Below are 18912 nucleotides of genomic sequence, written 5' to 3'. Positions count from 1 at the left end.
ACTCCATGAGGCTTTTTACAAGTTTTCTATATACATATATATATTTTAATGGGATCTTTTAGCCATTATGGATGGTTATCTTAAATCTTTTTGTTTTTAAAGCAATAGAACTTTTAAAAAATCAGTTCGCATTCTTCAGAAATATTTTCCCTGTGAACATGAAGCTTACCACCAACCCAAAAGGAGATTTAAGACAGGTCCCTTTGTCTGTCTAGCGATGGGAACGTCAGAACCTGAAAGATTCACAAGATGCCAAGTTCTGCTAAGCTGAAACTAACCTCAGGGATTACAGAAATGGGACAGAGTCATCTTAAAGAATCCAAAACACATAAGATTTATTGAAAACTATGACACACAGACAGACCAGATTTCCATTTGAAATAAAACGGCCGACAACTTCCAGTATATCTCCCTGGTAGTGTGCTGTTCTTGTCACCAGTTATTAACAATGAACAAATGAAGCTTGTGCATCATCATTCATCTGTAATGCCTCTCACTTCCCCCTCCTTTTTAGGATGGGAAGCGATCCTTTCGTGTCATCGACCAAATTTGTGAGAATGGCCTCACTTGTTTTGTAGTAATCAAAAACCCTTCACCTTACATCCGAGCTTGAGGAAAATCTACCTTTGCTTGGTAGAGATCCCTTTTTCAGGTAAAAGTCCCCTCACAATCCCAACACTCACCGACTCCTGGTCCGTGCTGCAGGATCCAGATGAATCAAAATATACAAGAAACCTCTAAGGCCTTTCAAAAAGCGGAAGCTTGATGCTACGAAAGGAAAAAAAAAAGCCGAGGCCAAACAAGGGCTGGGGGGATGGCTCAGAGGAGTCAGCACCAAAGGGGGTGAAAGAAAGAACAAGGTCTGCTATCGATATAAGCAAGAGGATGAAAGCCCAAAAAGGAACCTCAAGTACTTACTTTTCTGCAGAAATAAACAGGTCTGAGAGTCACAACTATCCCCGACCCCAAGTTCCCCGAGGCTCCCCAGGTAAGACCCCCTCTCATCCCCCACAAGCACATGTCTGCCTCGACGAGGAGGAGCCATCGCCGTATCTTCTGCCCTCCCTCACGCCGGAGTTAACCCCGACTTCTGGGGAGTCACCCCGTTCGTCGTCGTGCTACTCCCCAGACTACTTGGCAGTCCACCCGTCTTTTTGGCTACAACGTTTACAAATTGGTCCCAGGAAAGAATGACATTGAGGCTGGAGTTGGCCAGTTCCCATGCCTCCCAAGAGAGGGGCCAGAAGGGGCACATTTCTAAGGACACTTTACGTTCAGCTCCAAGTCCAAGAATAAGAAATGATTAGCTGGTTTCCATCTGGCTTCAACACTGGTTTGAAATGTGAATAGCTTTTTCCTGTATAGACATTAAATAGTTTAAATATTAAACATTACATTTACTTTTCCTGACTATACAGGCAGAAATTGTGAAAGCCAAAGCAACAGAGGCAAGAGCAGAACCAGACCCAATGGCAGGCTGACCTTCTCCAAGGCCAGAACTTCAACAGGCCAGGGAGCCAAGTTCCAGAACGCGCTCTACTGGACACAAAGCGGGTTTTCCTATCTGAATGATCAGGCTGCTACAAAGGGAGAACCTGGAAGAGGTTCTGCCTAGTCAGTCCCAACCTGTGGCACAGAAAGACCCTTGCACGAGATTTTCTGGTGGCCAAGGGACCGCAGACCCAATCCGTACAGCATCTCAAGTTAGCTGCTACCTGGGCTAGCTCCTCCCAAGAAGCAGACCCTCGACGTCTCCAGATGCAGAAGCTCAGATGGTTCCCTAATGGCAGGACAATTATCAGGTGTGAGGTTACTGTGATAGGTGGAGCACCGAGCCAACAGGCTAGTTCTGTATATCCCAACAAACGCCCTTTGCCAACTGAGAACATCACTCATCCCTGGGCTTTTCTATCGATACCTCTGGCTAAAGCAACTGAAGATGGCATTCTTTAGATGCCATCAACTCTGGATTTTGTGGAATGAAAACACTTTCTCAGGGCTGCCTAAAGGATGTCATTCTATTGCCACATTTACACGAACTACACTCTCAATCATCAAAGTTCAACTCAAAGCACTTATACCATCCAGCACCAAGGAGGCTGGAAACATCACTGAAACACCACGCTTTATCAATTAGATACAGCAAACCGAGGCAGGATAGCAGCACAAAGTGTTGAGCCTCCTAAGGCCTTCTCTGCCCTGCCCTGCTCTTCAGGGACAAAAAGCGGAGCCCCAATAAAATGGCCGAGCACTCCTGTAAGCAGACTGCGAGCAGCAAGCACACAAGCTCTCCCACCCCTGGTGGTCCTCTTCACCGAGAGGCTCAGACCAACATTTACCTTCTTTCCACTAATTCAACAGAGAGGGATGGAAACTGCACTCCTTTCTGCCAAGACTGAATCGGTGTCTTAACAGCCAAACCCTCCTCCCCTGATCTGTTTTCTGAACATCGTCCCAAAGTCTTTTAATGCTCAGAAGATGATAGGATGGGTGACCCGGACACCCTGACATCCAACTCGACCTCCTTCCCACAGGCAGTGATTTGACATTCCCAATTAGCCTCCTAGAAGACTGAAGCTTCCTTGGTAAGATGCTGAATCCGGTAAGAAGCTGCCCAAATCAAGATTTTTTTTTTTTTATAAATCACAGGTAGAAACATTATACCCCACATTTGATACAACTTTTAAGTCCTTCGAGAATTTGACCCAAGTTGTAAAGTGGTGCCCTAAAGTTCCATCTCCTCCTCTGTGTAGCTGGCCGTGTCCAGGCCACTGTAGACAGGGATGCCGACTTGTCGGGGCTCAGAGAAGAGCTCAGTCTGTTGGCGGAAGGCAGCGCCAGCTCCCGCGTGCTTGCTCTGGTCCCCTCCAGGCTCTTCTTCGTAGTTCTGAGCACGAGGTAAAGGCTTTGGCTTCTCAGGAAGGAGTTCTGGGAGAGGTTTCCAGAGCACCAACTCCATGGAAGGACGGCTCCTAAGAAACGAAATGTTTTTCATTAAAGCTCATGACAAATGGAGTCACAGGACACGTGCTAATGTTTGCTACCTATGCCTTAAGCCTGGAGACTGAATTGCTTTGGAAGAGGGGGAATGGCTGGCCACGATACGCCATCAAGGAGCGTTTCTTAAGCACACCCATGTGCCAGGCACCTCTGGGGCTGGGAATACAAAGACAGAAATGGAAGAGTCCCTGCCCTTGCTGATGCTCTATCAGGGAAGACGAGACATATGAGCATCTAGAGAATAAATACAAAAAAAAAAAAAACCCACGGTGGTCAACTCTGAGGCAGTCGAGGCAGGGGGAGCGAGAGGTTGAAGCATCCAGGACAGGCTGCACATACGAGCTACCTTGGTATGGGGAGGAGAACATGAGTTGTTGAAAGACAACGATGGAGAGTCCCAGTACTTGCCCACTTAGATTTCTAAAAGCACGTGTCCAAAGAAGATGGAGGAAAAGCAAGGACAGAGAACCAGTACAGCAGCAGCACAGTCCTGTAGGAACAGGCTCACACTTCACGAGTCTTTGGGGCTAAGAAGGGGCTGACTCTGGGCAAGGAAGGCCAAGGACAACAAAAAGGGTTAGTTATCTTTAATTTATATAAATTATTTTAATAGTACACGTATTTTATATATTGGAGGCAAGGACAACTGACGACAGACAGAAGGCTGCTGTCGTCTGTTGTTCAGTTGTGTCCGACTCTCTGTGACCCCATTTGGGGTTTTCTTGGCAGGAATGCTGGAGTAGTTTGCATTTCCTTCTTCAGCCCATTTTACAGATGAGGAAACTGAGGCAAACAGGTGAAGTGACTTGCCCAGGGTCACCCAGCTAGTAAGTGTCTGAGGCCGGATTTGAACTCAGAAAGGAGTCTTCCTGACTTGAGGCCTGGCGCTCTATGCACTATGGCGCCACCTAGCTGCTACGAAATTCCTCCTTTACACCGAAAAGAACAAATCAAGACGGCTGACAAAATACTCCTATCCCACTTAAGAGCCCTTAGCTGGCCCTGTCCCATTGAGGTGCTGGCCCAATGAACGAGCTAGCAGAAGGGAGGCCCCAGCCAGGCTCACGGATGTCTGAACAAAGGAAAAGAGCAGGAAAGGTAGTACATCACCACAGAAGGGCAACCCGCCCCCCCAAAGGGAAGAGAAGTCAGTGAACCTGACTTCAAACCCTTGCAGAATTCTAGAAAGTAACATTAAAAGAGAGGTTTGAGTGACCACTGAGAAGGAAGCAGCAGTGACCAAAAACAACCAGGACAAGCTATCAACCGATGGTCATGCCAGACTAACTTTATTCTCTGTTTATTTTGACATAATTCCTAAAGAGGTACACGAGATTTTAGGAATGTGCCTGATAAAGTATTCCTATAGAAAAGATGAAGAAATGTAGGCTACATAATACAGCAAAAAGCTCTCCCTCCAGAGTAGCCAGCAATCTCCAGTAGAGTCCCCCAGAGCTATTTGGTCCTGGGCTGGCCAACACTGATCACGACGACTGGGAATACAGGTCCAGACAACCTGCACATCAAACGACAGCAAGGACGCCAATGGAAGATCTTGGCCGTCCAGCTCTAAACCACAGTGAATCTAAGCTGATGAAATCTAACAGAGATAAAAGTAAAACCCAGCAGTTGGATTCAAGTAATCAACAAGATATGGGAAGAGGCAGCAGTTTGTCTAAACAGATCTGGGGCTAAAAAGTGTGTCATCACGGTCGAAGGAGCCAACGACACTTTGGACTGCCCTAGGAGACACCTCCTACCCTGGAAGAAGGTCAGGTTGGGTTTGGTGCTGGGGTACCCCCTTTGGATTCTGTGCTTTTCTACCATGAGAATAAAGATTTATGGGACCGTAGGGCTGGGTGGGGCCAAAGGTAACCACAGAATTGTCTCTGTGCTGCTGACTCCTGAATTGCTATATTAAGCTCCAAACTCTACCCTGTGCTCCAGTTCTCCACTCCCAACTGGAGGGGACCGACCTGATGTTTCAGTGAAAAGGGGAATCCACAGCGAGTTGAGGTGACTGGCCGAGGTTGCTCAGCCAGGGCTCTGAGTCCAGGCTGTCCTCACTCCGAGGGCAAGGCTGGCTCTCTAGCCACAATACTGGGCATCCTCTTGAGGGACCATTACAAACAATGATTACTCTACTACAGAGTGTGTCCCCAAAGCCTTTGGGCTCCCTTAGGCTTTTCCAGCTGGGGGGGGGGGACGACACTACTGGCCCCTGTACTCCAGACACCCAGACTGCTGGATGGTTGGTATGTGTCTGTCCAGGCATCCTCGCTGTGAGCCGTCACCTCTGTGCTGTTGGTGTGTGCCTCTAGCAGCTCCTCAATACGCCCACCCCCTCTTTATCTGGGAAAGGTTGCCCAAGCCTGCTAGGATTGTATGTAAGAGGAGCCAAGATGGTGGAGAAGCAGGAAGGCTACGGTGAGCTCCACTCAAAAAAGTCTCTTCCAAACATTTCTAGAAAACACACCAGGTCAAATTCTCGTCAGGAAATCCAAGGAAAAAAATCACAGCGAGTCATTTCCTAGCTAACGTCAGCAGAGGGAGCCAAAGAGGTCTGTGGACACCTGTACAGGAGACGGCCAGGAAAGTACTTGGAGGGGGCATTCCAGCACCGGGAGGGCAAGAAATGTCTCAGATACAGCACAGAGGGGCTTAGACCTCTACACGGTGCAGAAACGGGTGTCAACTTGGCTCACTGCCAAGTTCCAAGTGACAGGTCTGGGGTGAACTGGGGCTAGGGAGCTGCTTCCAGGATGGAGTGACCAGCCACGAGTGCTAGGCTGTGTACTGAACAAGGAGCCAGCTCAGAAGCAAACCCAGGAACACAGCTGGGGCTCAGCTCGGCCAGCCCCCTCAGAAGCCTGAAGCATAATAACCAGGACAGGAATCCCAAACCAAGGGGGAAGCCTGCACTTCTGTCCCTCTGGCTGAGTGGCTGAGTCCAATGGGAATCTACTGAAACTCTGGAGCAAGCCCGGAAGCCTGCTCCTCAGACTCAAACCCCGGTCGGCAATTTGCAGAGCTCAGACCAGGTGGGAATGATCAGATCCTGCCCTGGATCAGACTACTCTGACAGCCTGGAAAAACACAACACTTAATACCCCATGAGAGTATCAGCAGCCTCAGGCCAGACCTTCCCTCCAGAGCTGTGCAGACCTGGCTCTGATACAGAGTCTAAAGTCAGGAAACAGGCTGGAAGAATGAGCAAACAAACAACAGAATCTTATCATAAAAAGCTGCTACGGTGACAGGGACGCTTAAGAAACAAACCCAGAAGAAGAGAATGACTCCAAAGTATCTATAAAGCTTCAAAGAAAAACACAGCTTGGATGCAAATTCAACTAGAATTTGTGGAAAAGATGAAACGGGTTAAAAAGAATTTAGAATGTGTTTATAAACGAGAGCTCTAGAGGAAAAAATTGGGGAGGGGGGGGAATGAGAGCTATGGAAGAAACTGGAAAAGGAATTGAAAACTTGGCACAACAGGCACAAAACCTTGCCCAAGCAACCAACACTCTAAAAATCAGAATGGAAAAATTCAAATACTGAGAAACCATAGTCAGTATCACACACAATTTAGCAGTTACCACTATAAAGGAGCAGAGAACTTGGAATACAACAGTCCAGAAAGCAAAGGATATAGATTCATAACCAAGAATAACTTACCCAGCAAAACTGATTCTAATTCTACAGGGGGAAAAATGGACCTTAATGAACTTCCAATCATTCCTGATGAAAACACCAGAGCTGGGCAGACACTATGAAGTGCAAACACAGGAAGCAAGAGAAACATAAAAAGGTAAACTTGAACAAAGAGACTAAACAAAGATAACTGCTTATATTCTCATATGAGGAGATGACACATGTGTTCCTTCTGAAACATCAGAGGTCATATAGAGTGTATTTAAATGGAAGACCTGGGAGTAGTTCTGTTAGACCTTGATCTTAAAAGAAGGGAAAAGGAGAAGAGGAGTACACGGGGGGGGGGGGGGGGGGGGGGGAGGAAAGTTGAGGATAATAATCTTTTTTTTTTTTTTTGGCTAGGCAATGGGGCTAAGTGACTTGCCCAGGGTCACATAGCTAGTAAGGGTCAAGTGTCTGAGGCCAGATTTGAACTCAGGTCCTCCTGACTCTAGGGCCTGTGCTCTACCCACTGCGCCACCTAGCTGGCCCCAAAGGAAAATAATCTTGAATAACTGGGGTGTGCAAATAGTCTCTACAAACAAGGAAGAAGGGCTGGGGGAGTGGCTGACACTTGAACCTGACTTTTACCTAAACTGGTCAAAAAAGGCAAGAGTGTACGTACACACGTACACACACACACACACACACACACACACACACAGAGTTGGGTACAGAAATACATTTCACTCAACAGGGAGACAGGAGGGAAGGGGGAGAAGGAAGAATTAGAACGAGGATGAATTCAGAGAGGAGTTAGTCCTAATCAAAACAAATTCTAAGGATATTTATAGCTCTTTTTGAGGGGGCAAAGAAGGGGAATCTGAGAGGGGGTCCCTTAGGGAATGGCTGAACAAGTTATAATATATAACAAGTGTGATGTAAAGGGATGATCTCAGAGAGACCTGGGAAGACTCATATAAACTGATGCAGAGGGAGGTGGGCAGAACCAGAATTTATACAATGACAACAGGATCATAAAGACAGGCAACTTTGAAAGACTTAAGATTTCTGATCAATGCAATTACCGATGACTCTAGAGTACTAATCATGAAACACAGTGCCCGCCTCCTGCAGAGAAGTGAGATACTCAGAGAACAGAATGAGACATATTTTAGGGGGACGTGACCAATGCCAAAATTTGTTTCGCTTGATTAGTATATGTCTGCAACAAGGGTTTTATTTTTCATTTTTTTTAATGACATTTTTGCAGATTGAAAAAAAAATTAATTTTAAAAATTTTCTCTGCAGAAGGCACAAAGGAGGTAAGGACAAAGTTCATCCTTGTCAGAATTATTTTATCTATAAAGAAACATAAATAAAATTCCAAGAAGAGTGTGAGAAACTATCAAAGACAGTGTATTTTGGAAATAATGTTCCCTGCAATTACTGAAAAACAAAAGATAACTCTTAAAAGATTTTAATCATGTCTGAAATAAACTGAATCACTCAATCAATAAGCACTTATTAAGGACCTACTATTTGCCAGGCATCGTGCTACATGTTTGAAATACTAACAGGAAACAACTCAGGAGAGTTGTTCTCTTCCAATCGGATATACACGTAGTCCCAATGATGCACAGTGTTTCCATTTTTTTGACCTGGTCTTAGAATAGCTTTTCTACTGGGATTATGTATACATAGTAACCTCCTATCTAACTGGAAGAGAAAAGTTGCTAGAAGGACAAGAGAGATGACAACCCCCCTGAACTGTATCCACCACCCAGAAGGGAATACTTACTAAAACAACCAAGAGGCAAGTGAGATAATTGTTACTCAGGTCAAGGCCGGGGCTCAACAAGAGAGCAGGGAAATCGCTGAAGGCCATTCTGACAAGACCCTTGTATTTTTACAGCCTGAGAAGCAAATGGAAGCCTTGAAAGTGAACTTACATGGACTCGATTATTTTCTTTGTAAGGACTTCATCAAACCCACTCTTCAGGCCTGTCTTCAGAGTATCCGATAGAACAAGACTGGGCAGGTGGCTGATGCGTCTGTCAGCTTCGACTTCTTCATCTTCATCAATTATCCTGAATAAATCAAGGAAGCAGGAGAGACTAAGAAAGGGACATTTCATTACCTCTGATGAATCTGCAAAACCTGGAAAAGGTTAGGAAAAGCAATAAATGGGGGCAGCCAGGTGGCACAGTAGAAAGAGCACTGGCTGGAGTCATGAGGACCTGAGTTCAAATCCCCCCTTAGACACTTACTAGCTGTGTGACCTTGGGCAAGTCACTTAACTGACTGCCTCAAAAGAAAGAAAAGAAAAGCAATAAATGGATGGTATGGTCTATAGCCATTATCATGTACAAGAAAGACCCACTGGAAGGAAAAGGTAGCATACACACAAAAACACTGTTCAGTGAGTGTTTCAGGAGGAGGGAAGGGAGGAAGAGAGGGAGGGAAAGAATTTGGAACTCAAAATTTTAAAAAATGAATGTTAAAAATTGTTTTTACAAGTAATTGGGGGAAAACATTTTTTTAAAAATTTAGTGTTTCAGAAAGTTTAGAAAAAAAAAGATTATTCTGTTTGACTGTAAACTCTGTATACCCCTCAGAGTTTCTTATATATTATAGGGGTAAATTACTAATTGTTGATTAAATGCTGAAAGTAAACAGCAAGTCACACCATTTTAGCTTAGCTTTAAAGAATTAAAGTGTGCTTCCTATTTCTTAAACTCTTAGCAGTTCCCGAGTCTGCAAAGTAGGAATGAGCCCTCGTGGCTCAGCACAGCCTGCACCAAACCAGGCCGGCAGCACGCACCAACCCTCGTTACCTGTCTTCGATCTCCTGAAGCTTCCTCCGGGCAGCCTCACACTGCTGCTCCCCAGTTGTGTGATCCATTTCTTCACAGAGAACATCGTACATGCCCGATGCAGAGAGGCCGCCTCGGCACTCGCTGGCCCCCGGCCCCTCTGTGCCCTGAGGAGCACACAGGAGCCAATCACCCGGACTGGCACAGAGCACCGCTTCTGTCAGCCTTTTCTTCCTTAGGGGACAACTGGAAAAATGAAGCTAGTCAATAAATACCAGGACATTTTAAAGCTCGTACAAATCAAAGAGAAATTTCTCAGATTTGAAACAAACGGGAGAAATCCCTTGTCAACATTAGGACAAGGTGAAAAACAGCCCAATGCCTTCCATCATTCTGATCCCCTTTGTGTGATGCTTCGTTCTACAAGGCCAGGGGAAGGGCATCTACCTTTTTAATCACTAGGCCCTTTCAGTAAAGTGGCCACAAAAGCATATTTGGCATCAAGAATCCTGAGCAGGCTGGGCTCCCAGGCTAACTCAGAGTATTGACCTGTTGACCACCTCACCATACAGGATGCCTCACTCTAGGCAGGGCCTCCGCCGGAAAACTCTGATAATGGCCATCACCTTCTCCTGAAGCTGTCTCTGGGCAGCTCCCAGAGGTGGGGATATTGTTCTGATATCGAGCCTGAAAGTTCCCCATGATGCTCTGGGCTTTCCCCTGTCAGCCTCGTAGAGTGAGTCTTGCATGCAGAAGCCCTTCGATTATTTGAAGGCAGCCACCATGTTCTCCTGACACTACTCCAGACTTCACAGCCCTGATTCCTTCAACTGACCCTCCCATGGCATAGACTGAAGGCCTCTCTCATTCCAGGTGCCCTTCTCTGGACACATTCCATCTTATAAACAACGTCCTTAGACTATGGGGTTGAGAGATGTAGTCTGGCCTGGACAGGGTACAGATGGACCATACCCTCATCCCGAAACCCTGCCCTTCTTAATGAGCCCAAGATTGCATTAGATTGGCTTTCTGGGCTGCCACCTCACTCCGTGGACACCTCCGGGCTTGCAGTCCACTCAAACCCCCAGATCTTTTCCAGACAAACTACTGTCTAACCAGGACCCCCTGATCCTGTAGTTACGAAGTAGATTTTCTGTACTCCAGTATAAGAGCATCTATCTCTTCCTACTGACTTTCATTTTATTAGATTCAGCCCCACGCTCTGACATTGCAGCTTGTGACAAGCGTGCCATCTCCACCTTTGTCCCAGGGCCCAGCACAGCCCCTGGGGTTCTCCACTGGAGGAGCCACTCCCCCAGCTCTGAATGCATCACCTCTATTACCCTTTAGCCCAGAGCTCTTGTTTTCTCCACAACCACAGTAGGGGCTACTTTGTCAAAGACTTGAGTAAAAGCTAGAAAAATTCTGTCTACAGCACTCCCCTCATCGACCAAGTTGGTAACCCTATCACAAAGGGAATAAGGTTTGTGTCTTACTGACATGCCTTAAGACAAGCGTCCAGGTGGGGCGTGCTAACTTGTGACCACGGCACCTGCATACAGTTAGCTAATGAGGCTCTCTCTGGGCACCCCCAATCCCCTACTGCTGCTATACAAAAGCCTGTGACCATCCTGCTGGAGAGGAAGACAGGAGAGGTGACCGCTTCCTGTTCTCTGAGGGCAGCGATTGGATTCTTCATGAGGTCTATGTTCCAAACTTTCCAGGTGCTAGTGAGGTCATTTTATTATTTCTTTCCATGAAGTCAGAAGGCTGCTCTTTGGGTTTATGTGGTCGGTCCCTAATTTTGGGAGTCACTTTTTTCTGCCTTAGGGCACATTTCCTTTACAACCTAAAACAATCCTCCTGTCCAGGGAGGGACAGGATGTTCTGTTAGGAGCTGCACAACATCAGAGACAGAGCTCCCCTACTCTAGGGGCTTCCTATCTCAAGTCCTTCACCTGGGCATAGACCAGCACAGCTAGTACCCAGCCTGAAAAGACGCAGCGGCAGCCCTCTGGCCAGACACACACATTCCTGGCTAGTATCACTGCCCTGTTCCTAGGTCTAATGATACTGACAAAATGACATCAAATTTTCCTAGGGAAAATTCCTGCTTTTTAGCCAAGACTGAGAAGGCTAGCAGAAAAGACAATGGTGAGCACCATTATCTGACAGGGAAGACATTCTTACCTAAATCATCAAGGGAGTGCTGGATCAGAAATCTGGAAGAGCCGAGTTCAGGTCCTGCCACAGTGCTTTATTAGCTGTGTGACTCGAGGGGAGGGCAAAAGGGCACTAACCCTCTCTCAAGCTCAGAAGCCTCACTGGTGCCATGAGGATAACAATAATTCCTCTCTTCCAAGGCTGGTCTCTGCAAATCCTTAAAGCACTACAGAAAAGCTATTCTGCTCCTACCCTAGTTAATAGGTCATCAGGGCCAGCAGCACCTCCATTTTAGAGATGAAGAAATCGAGGCACAGAGCTGTTAAGTGACTTCACCTAGGGTCACAGAACTCATAAAGGTCTGAGGAAGAATTTGAATCCAGTCTCCTGATTCCAAGTCCAGTGATCTGTCCCCTATACCCCACTGCCTGGTTTGGAAAAGGAATACAGGTTTATTTTTCATACGCAGCTGCAACCTCACAGGAAGCTGACCACAAAGCTTAAAACCTGCCTAGGCAGCAGGGTGAAGTGGCTAGATTGCTGGGCCTGGCATCAGGAAAACCCTGTCCTTCACCTTCTCAGCTGTGCCTTTGGGGCTAACACAGCCTGGTGCCAAACAAGCCTCCATAACATGGCTTTGAACTGTACTCTTACAATTTTGTGTCCATTCTGATCCCTCTAAATGAGAGGAGCTACAATAATTTTTATCTCACAAAAATGATACAAAGATGAGCTAGCACAAAGAGCCAAAAACTAGGGGTCAGCCTGAGTTCTAGGGGACATCACTTGACCTCTATGACTCAGTTTCTTCACCCGTAAAGTGAGGTGGTCCGGCTATTTAGAAAGCACATTAGAACTCTTTCCAGCTCTAAAGTTCTGTGACCAAGAATCTCAAGTCGAGACCTAAAGCCTTTAAAGGCCTATCAATCCAGTGAGCCAAGGAAAAATCCAATTTACATTAGCATTCAGTTGCAGAAATGAAGAGGGACTCACCTATCATCTTCCTCTTCTCGCTTGTGTTTCTTTCTATAGCGAACTGAAAGTCTGTCAATAGAAGAAAAGTTCGTTAATTGGGAAAAATTCTCTTAGTTAAATAACTGTTCACACACTGCAGCAAATTAAAGTATGACGACTTTTCACTGACTATTTGGACTCTTTCAGGAAACAGGGCATCCACACACAAGATGAGAAAATGCTGTTTGTATTTGGTACTGCTCTGGTCCCTTCCCTTCCTGGGGGCTGAGACCTGCATTTAGTTCTCCCGTCTCCATACCAGCACTCCTCCTTTGTGGAGATCACCACAGGTCACCCAGGGGCCCTTGAGTCAATCCACTAGTATTTACCCAGCTCCCACTCTGGGGAAGGCCTCATGAGGGGGGGAGAGAAGATGATAAATGAGAGGCTCTGCCCTCTAAGACCTTGCAGTCTAATGGGGGATCTGAGGAGCCCAGGAACAGCTCTAATACAGGTTAGAAAAAGCGAAATCAAATAGCTCCAAGTGTTTCTTCCCCCTCCACTGCCCTCATCCCAGTCCGCCCTGGATTGGTTTTATCTACTCAGCCACCACACCGTGCATGTGTATATGTGTGCGATGCAGAAGCACAAGGTGGTACAGCAGATAAGAGAGCTGGGCTTGGAGGCAGGAAGACCCAAGTTCAAACCCACCCTCAGATGCTTACTAGCCGTGTGATCCTGGGCAAAAACAGTGATAGCCAGCATTTACACATCTCTGTAAGGTTTGCTAAATGCTCTCTAAATATTATCTCGTTTTATCATCACAACCACCATGGGAAGTAATCCACATTTTACAGACTAGGAAACTGATTTGACCTCTGCCTCAGTAACCTCATCTGTAAAATGGCAGATAGTCATACACATAGCACTTACCTCTCAGGGTTGTGGTGAGGATAAAACGAGGTATTTTAATTTCTTTTGTTTTTTGTTGTTTTGGCTAGGCAATGGGGTTAAGTGACTTGCCCAGAGTCACACACCTAGTAAGCGTCAAGTGTCTGAGGCCAGATTTGAACTCGGATCCTCCTGATTCTAGGGCTGGTGCTCTAGGTACTTTGCCACCTAGCTGCCCCTAAATGAGATACTTTAAAGAGCACTTTGTAAATCTTAGGGCACTTTGTAAATACTAAATATTCTTATTTCGCCACCTCCCCCAATAGACTCTGAGGGCAGTAACTATTACTCCACCTTTGATTCTGCCCATCTGCCTAGTACTTAAAGTGCCTGACATTTGGGAGATGCTAAATCACTATCTGCTGACCGTCAGAATTCTGAGAGACCCCAGAAGGGACAGAGGACTTCTAGGGGAGGATAGAGACATCAAGGAAGATGTTATGGAAGGAGAACCTGCACTGGGCTTGGAAGAAAATTACCCACGGGTGATGTCTGGGGGATGGGGATGGGGGTCCATTCTAGGAATGAGAAAGGGTGGGGTCAGAAGTAAAGGTCTGGAAATAATGGATCGGTCCAGTTTGACTGAAGCAGGGGAAGTCAAGTCTTGTGAAATGGGCCTTGAATGCCAGGCCAGGCCAAGAAGCTGATATTCTTTGTATGAGTAAGAGGAAACCACTGAAAATGTGAGTTAGGGGAGTGACCCAGTCAGTACTGTGAAACATTCTGGCTTTGAACAGAGCAGAACACTGATCCTTACTACCTGACCCCCTGTGACCTGGGACAAGTTACTTCCCTAGTATGTCAAACATAGAGGCTGGACCAGGTGACTTCTAAGGTCCCTGGTCACTTTAAAGTTCCAAGGGAACTGGATGCAGAAAAGAGAGGCAGGAAAAGACCATATAAAAGGTAATGAGAAGAGGGTTGAAAGAGGGTCCAACAGAGAGCAGCTACCACAGTGAGAAGGGATGGGAGCAGGATGGAAGAAACAATGTCAGGGCACAACAGGGTGTCCCCACAACCCCATGGAGGAAGTGAAAGATGAAGATGGGAACAGAGATGAGCCTGCAGGGAGCTCAGAAGAGCATTGTAGGCTTTAGGACTGGAAGGCACCTTAGAGATTAACACAGAAAAGGGGATCACAGGGCAGGTGGGTATTCAGTGGAGAGAATGAAGGGCCTGAAATCAGGAAGACCCACATTCAGATCTGGCCTCAGATGCTTACTGAGTGACCCTGGGCAAGTCACTTAAGTTCAGTCTCCTTATCTGTTAAGAGGGGGATAATACATCACTTAACTCCCAGGGCTGTTGGGAGGATCAAATGTTAAAATACTACAGAAATGCTGACTGTTGGTGTTCTAGTATCTTACAGGGACATTGTGGGGAGCGGAATTTAGAGTTTATAAATGCTTTTCAGGTGAAGTCTGTTACAACTCCAAATTCCAGGCCCCAGGAGCGGTTCTGTTCTGTTCAATCTGTTAGGGTGGGGAATGGGGGAGGGGGGGTCTCCCACAGGTACAAGTTTGATATCAGCCCATCTGTACTCCAGGATCAAGCAAAACAACTGGGCCTGTGCCTAGGTCCCCATCACACACACACCAGAAGGTACCAGCGGCCTGGGGTCATTCATCCCAGGAGCCCAGAGAGGTGAAGAGAAGGTGGGAGGCTGGGGTCCTGAAACCGCACCCCCTCCCCCCATGCTCCCAGCATAGCCTATAAGAGAGGCCCAAGGTGAGGGGCTTGCATGTAAGAGGCAGTAAGATCCTCACCCAGGGATTAGGTGCAACGCCACCATTTAGGGCCGAGGGGGCTGTAGATAACAAGGGACTTAGAGAGAGGTACTAGATGCAAGGCAGTGGGAATTCCATGGTGTAGAAAAGTTTCTTGTGGGCAGGGCCCTTTCCTGGGGTGGGCAGGGCCCTTTCCTGGGGTTGGCCGGTTTGCATCAAAAGCCTCCCCCCCAAAGCACGGGGCCAGGTCCACAGCAACTAGACATATCCAAGTAGAGTTGAAGAGGGGGCCTAGCCAGGGCAGAGGTTACTGCTGCTACCTCGGGGAGTGAAGTGGGAGACGGTGGGGGAGGCAGAAGGGGAAGGGCGGAGTAAAGGTGGAAGGCGAACAGACTCCGCGGGAACAGGAGATGGGGGGGGACAAAATCCCCACCTCCCCCAGGGCACATAAGGGGGAGGGGGCAGGCTGATCTTCCAAAGCAGCGGGAAGGCAGCGGGAGGGGGAGGGGGGCAGGAGAACCGGCATTTATTAAGCGCCTACTATGGGCAAGGCACTGGGCTAAAGGCGGGCTAAAGGCAGGCAAAAGGCAGTCCGGGGTCTCAAGGAACTCCCAGCCTAATGGGGGAGGGGGAGGGCGCGACCACACGCCAACAACTGTATACACACAAGATACAGATGGTGTAGACGGGAGACGATTGGCAGAAGGGAGGCACTAGCCGGGTCACAGACCAACCCTTGGGGGGGGGCAGGAAGACCCTCGGGGACAGGAGGACGAGGAGACAGACAGACAGACCACCGCTCTGGGGAAAGAAGGGGGCTCTCGGGGCTTGAGAATGGGGGAGACCCCGGGACTGGAGGAGAGGGGGGCCGTGGGAATGGGGGAGCCCCCCGGGACCGGAGGATGAGGAGACAGAGCACCGATGGCGGGATAAGGACGGGGGCCAGGGAGACCCCGGGGACAAGGGGAAGGAGGAGGGGCGAGGAGACCCCCCAGGGCGTGAGGAAGGGGAGGGGCAGAGACACAGACCCCCGCCCCCTCCCCGCGGCCGGACCCCCCGCCGGGCCCCCCTACTCACCGGCCTCGGGGCGCGGGGCTCCGCAGGCCGGCCAGGCCGGGGACGGCGGGGCCGGGGGCGGCGGGGCCGGGGGCTCCCGGCCCCTGGAAGGGACGGCCGTGGTAGGAGGGCTGCGGAGGCGCCTGCAGGCTGAGGGGCAGCCCCGGGAAGGGCCGGCCCAGGGCGGCCATGGCGGGCCGACAGGCCGCGGCAAGAAGCGGCTCCTTCTCCTCCTCGTCTTCCTTCTCCCGGTCTTAGTCTTCTTCCACCTCCGCCTCCTCCTCCTCCTCCTCCTCCTCCTCCTCCTCCTCACAGGCGCGCTCCCGGCCTCGGCCCCGGCCCGACCCCGACCCCTCTGAGGCGCGCAGCGGGCACGAGCGCAGACCGGGCACGAGCGCAGGCGCAACCCCGAGCGGTCCCCACACCCCCCCGCGCGGCGTCACGACTTCTAGAAGCCTCCGCTTGGGGCTCTCCCGGGGCACGCCGGGACGCGTCGTCTCCGCAGCCGGCACCCAGGGGATGCTGGGAAATGTAGTCGAGACCCCTGAACGGGAGAGGAGGACCACCAAGATGGCCGCCGCGCCACAGGGCGCGTGCGTGGCCCCGCCGGTGCTAGGCTTTAGGGGCAGGGGCCGCCATAATAAAGGGAAGGACCAGGAGCGGCTTCGGTCTGTGATTCGATTCTGAAGGGAGCTGCGCAAAATAGTCCGGGGTCACCAAGAGGTCAAGGGGTTTAGTCCTGGCCACCCAGCTGGGGTGGCCGGGGGCGGGGCTTGGATGCGGGGCTGCCTGATTGGAGGCCAGCTGGTCACCATAAAAATAATAATAATAAATAATCTCGTTGTCCTCCGGCTCAGTGAAAGGAGGGGGTGGACTCCGTGGCCCCCCTCCACTAGCCCCCTCCAGCTCCATCCTCATCATCTTCCGAACCTATTAACCCTGCCAGTCCATGGGTCAGCAAGCATTTATTAGGCACCTACTACGTGACAGCCAGCCACTAAGCATCTATTAAGCACCTACCTACTACACGCCGGGTACTATCCTAAGCACCTGGGACAGTCCCTGCTCTCAGGAAGCTCGTAGGCAAACGACACGGGGAAGGTCTGGGTTTGACTCATTACTACCAGTGACCATGAACAAGTCACTAAACTGCTCGGTGCCTCCGTTTCCACTTCTGTAAAACGGGGCTCTGACAACAGCACCTACCTCACCAGGATATTGTGAGAACCAAATGAGATACTCCCTGAGGCTCCAGACACGTTAAAAATACGTCATTTATCTACCTCTTTACATACGTGATTTGTCACATACAAACGTCATTTTTTACATACGTCATTTGTTGGAGAGGGAGGAGAGGTACACGCATTTCAATACCTCCCATATGCCAGAAATAGCTCATTTGATCTTTACAACAGCCCTGGGAGGTAGGTGTTATTATTATCCTCGTTTTACAGTTGAGGAAACTGAGGCAAACAAAGGTTAAGTGACTCACCCAGGGTCTCACTCGCCTATTAAGTGCCCGGGGCAAGATTTTAACTCAAGCTCTGCACTCTTCACCTGGTTGCTTCTAACAGGCACTCAGTTTTGAGCGTGGCATTTTGCTGGTGTAACCAAGATCCAGAGCATGACCACATGGACTTAAGGGAATTGCAGTCCAAAAAGAAAAGGTCTGTTCTTATTTGGGAGAGAAGGTTCACCAGACTGGAGAGTTTGACCCAGCGCCAGAGATCCCATTTCCCTGCTCCACCTATTAAAGAACTCTGAAGAAATGTGTAATTGTAACAAGGAAAGGATGTTGGTCTCTCATCAATCCTTGGGATCAATGGAAGGACCACGAATATTTAATGCCCTCTTCCTTTCTCCTAGTACATGGTCTTCCCTATTTCTTTTGGATATTTCTAATTCCTGATTTTTAAAAAAATCTCCTATAAACTCTGACCAGCCATAATAGCTCTGGGACTCCTCTATTAATTGCACACAGAGGGACTTCAAGGGAGAAGCCGAAGAAATTAAGGGACAGAGAGGATGAACTTTTCCTGTCTGACTTGAGGAAATGGGGGGGGGGGGTGTCAGGGAAAGACATCCTTCTCTTCTCCACCCCAACTCCAATGGGGGCTAAGACAAGGGAAAGAGAATCTTATGGTTTTGATTTTATTCCCAACTCTTCTAAGCTCCTCAGTAGGAGAATTATATGAACCACCTGGTTGGGGGTGGGGAAAACATTGGTCCTTGAATTGTGAGTTAGCAAGAGTCAAGGATTCAGGTGGCTGAATTACTTGTGGGGGGGGGGGGGGAGAAGGGCTACGCTTCACACACCTGAACCACTAAACCTTGTCACATAACACTGCTGCCTGGTTGTACTGGTCACAGAGCTAGAATTTGAAGCTAGGCATTTTGATCCCAAATCTATGGGCAGTGGCAATTAGGGTTAGCCCTAATTCCTTAACTCTTTCACACTTAGATTGGAATCTCCTTGAGGTCAAGGACAGTTTTACTTTTGTATTTATTTGCCCAGCAGAGAGCACAATGCCTGGTACGGTGGAGGCAATAAATAAGCACCTGTCCATTGGTCATTGACTGGTATCACACCGCTTCTCATTACACTAAATGTGTGT

The 18912-nt window shown here is 48.6% G+C and overlaps 1 protein-coding gene across 1 annotated transcript; it reads right to left on the bottom strand.

The window, feature by feature from the left end:
* Window positions 1–310: 310 nt before the first annotated feature.
* Window positions 311–16488, bottom strand: CCDC117 (coiled-coil domain containing 117). Its single transcript, XM_027864626.1, has 5 exons — window positions 16319–16488; window positions 12603–12653; window positions 9468–9692; window positions 8583–8720; window positions 311–2972 (listed from the first exon to the last, which is right to left on the bottom strand). Exons 1-5 carry the CDS (start codon window positions 16486–16488, stop codon window positions 2726–2728), a joined length of 831 nt encoding a protein of 276 aa, XP_027720427.1. The 3' UTR covers window positions 311–2725.
* Between the last annotated feature and the right edge of the window lie 2424 nt (window positions 16489–18912).

This window comes from Vombatus ursinus, unplaced genomic scaffold (assembly GCF_900497805.2).
Source record: "Vombatus ursinus unplaced genomic scaffold, bare-nosed wombat genome assembly UNPS02001287.1, whole genome shotgun sequence".
Taxonomy (NCBI): domain Eukaryota; kingdom Metazoa; phylum Chordata; class Mammalia; order Diprotodontia; family Vombatidae; genus Vombatus; species Vombatus ursinus.
Note: the sequence above shows the minus strand (reverse complement) of the source record. Positions and strands in the feature narration are given on the sequence as shown.

Excerpts from the sequence above, each read along its gene's own strand:
- CCDC117 (XM_027864626.1), bottom strand. The coding sequence starts at position 16,488 with ATGGCCGCCCTGGGCCGGCCCTTCCCGGGGCTGCCCCTCAGCCTGCAG. Across the intron at positions 12,654-16,318 it reads AGCCCCGCGCCCCGAGGCCG|ACTTTCAGTTCGCTATAGAA; the intron begins GTGAGTAGGGGG and ends TTCTATTGACAG. Across the intron at positions 9,693-12,602 it reads CGAGAAGAGGAAGATGATAG|TTGTCCCCTAAGGAAGAAAA; the intron begins GTGAGTCCCTCT and ends TCATTTTTCCAG.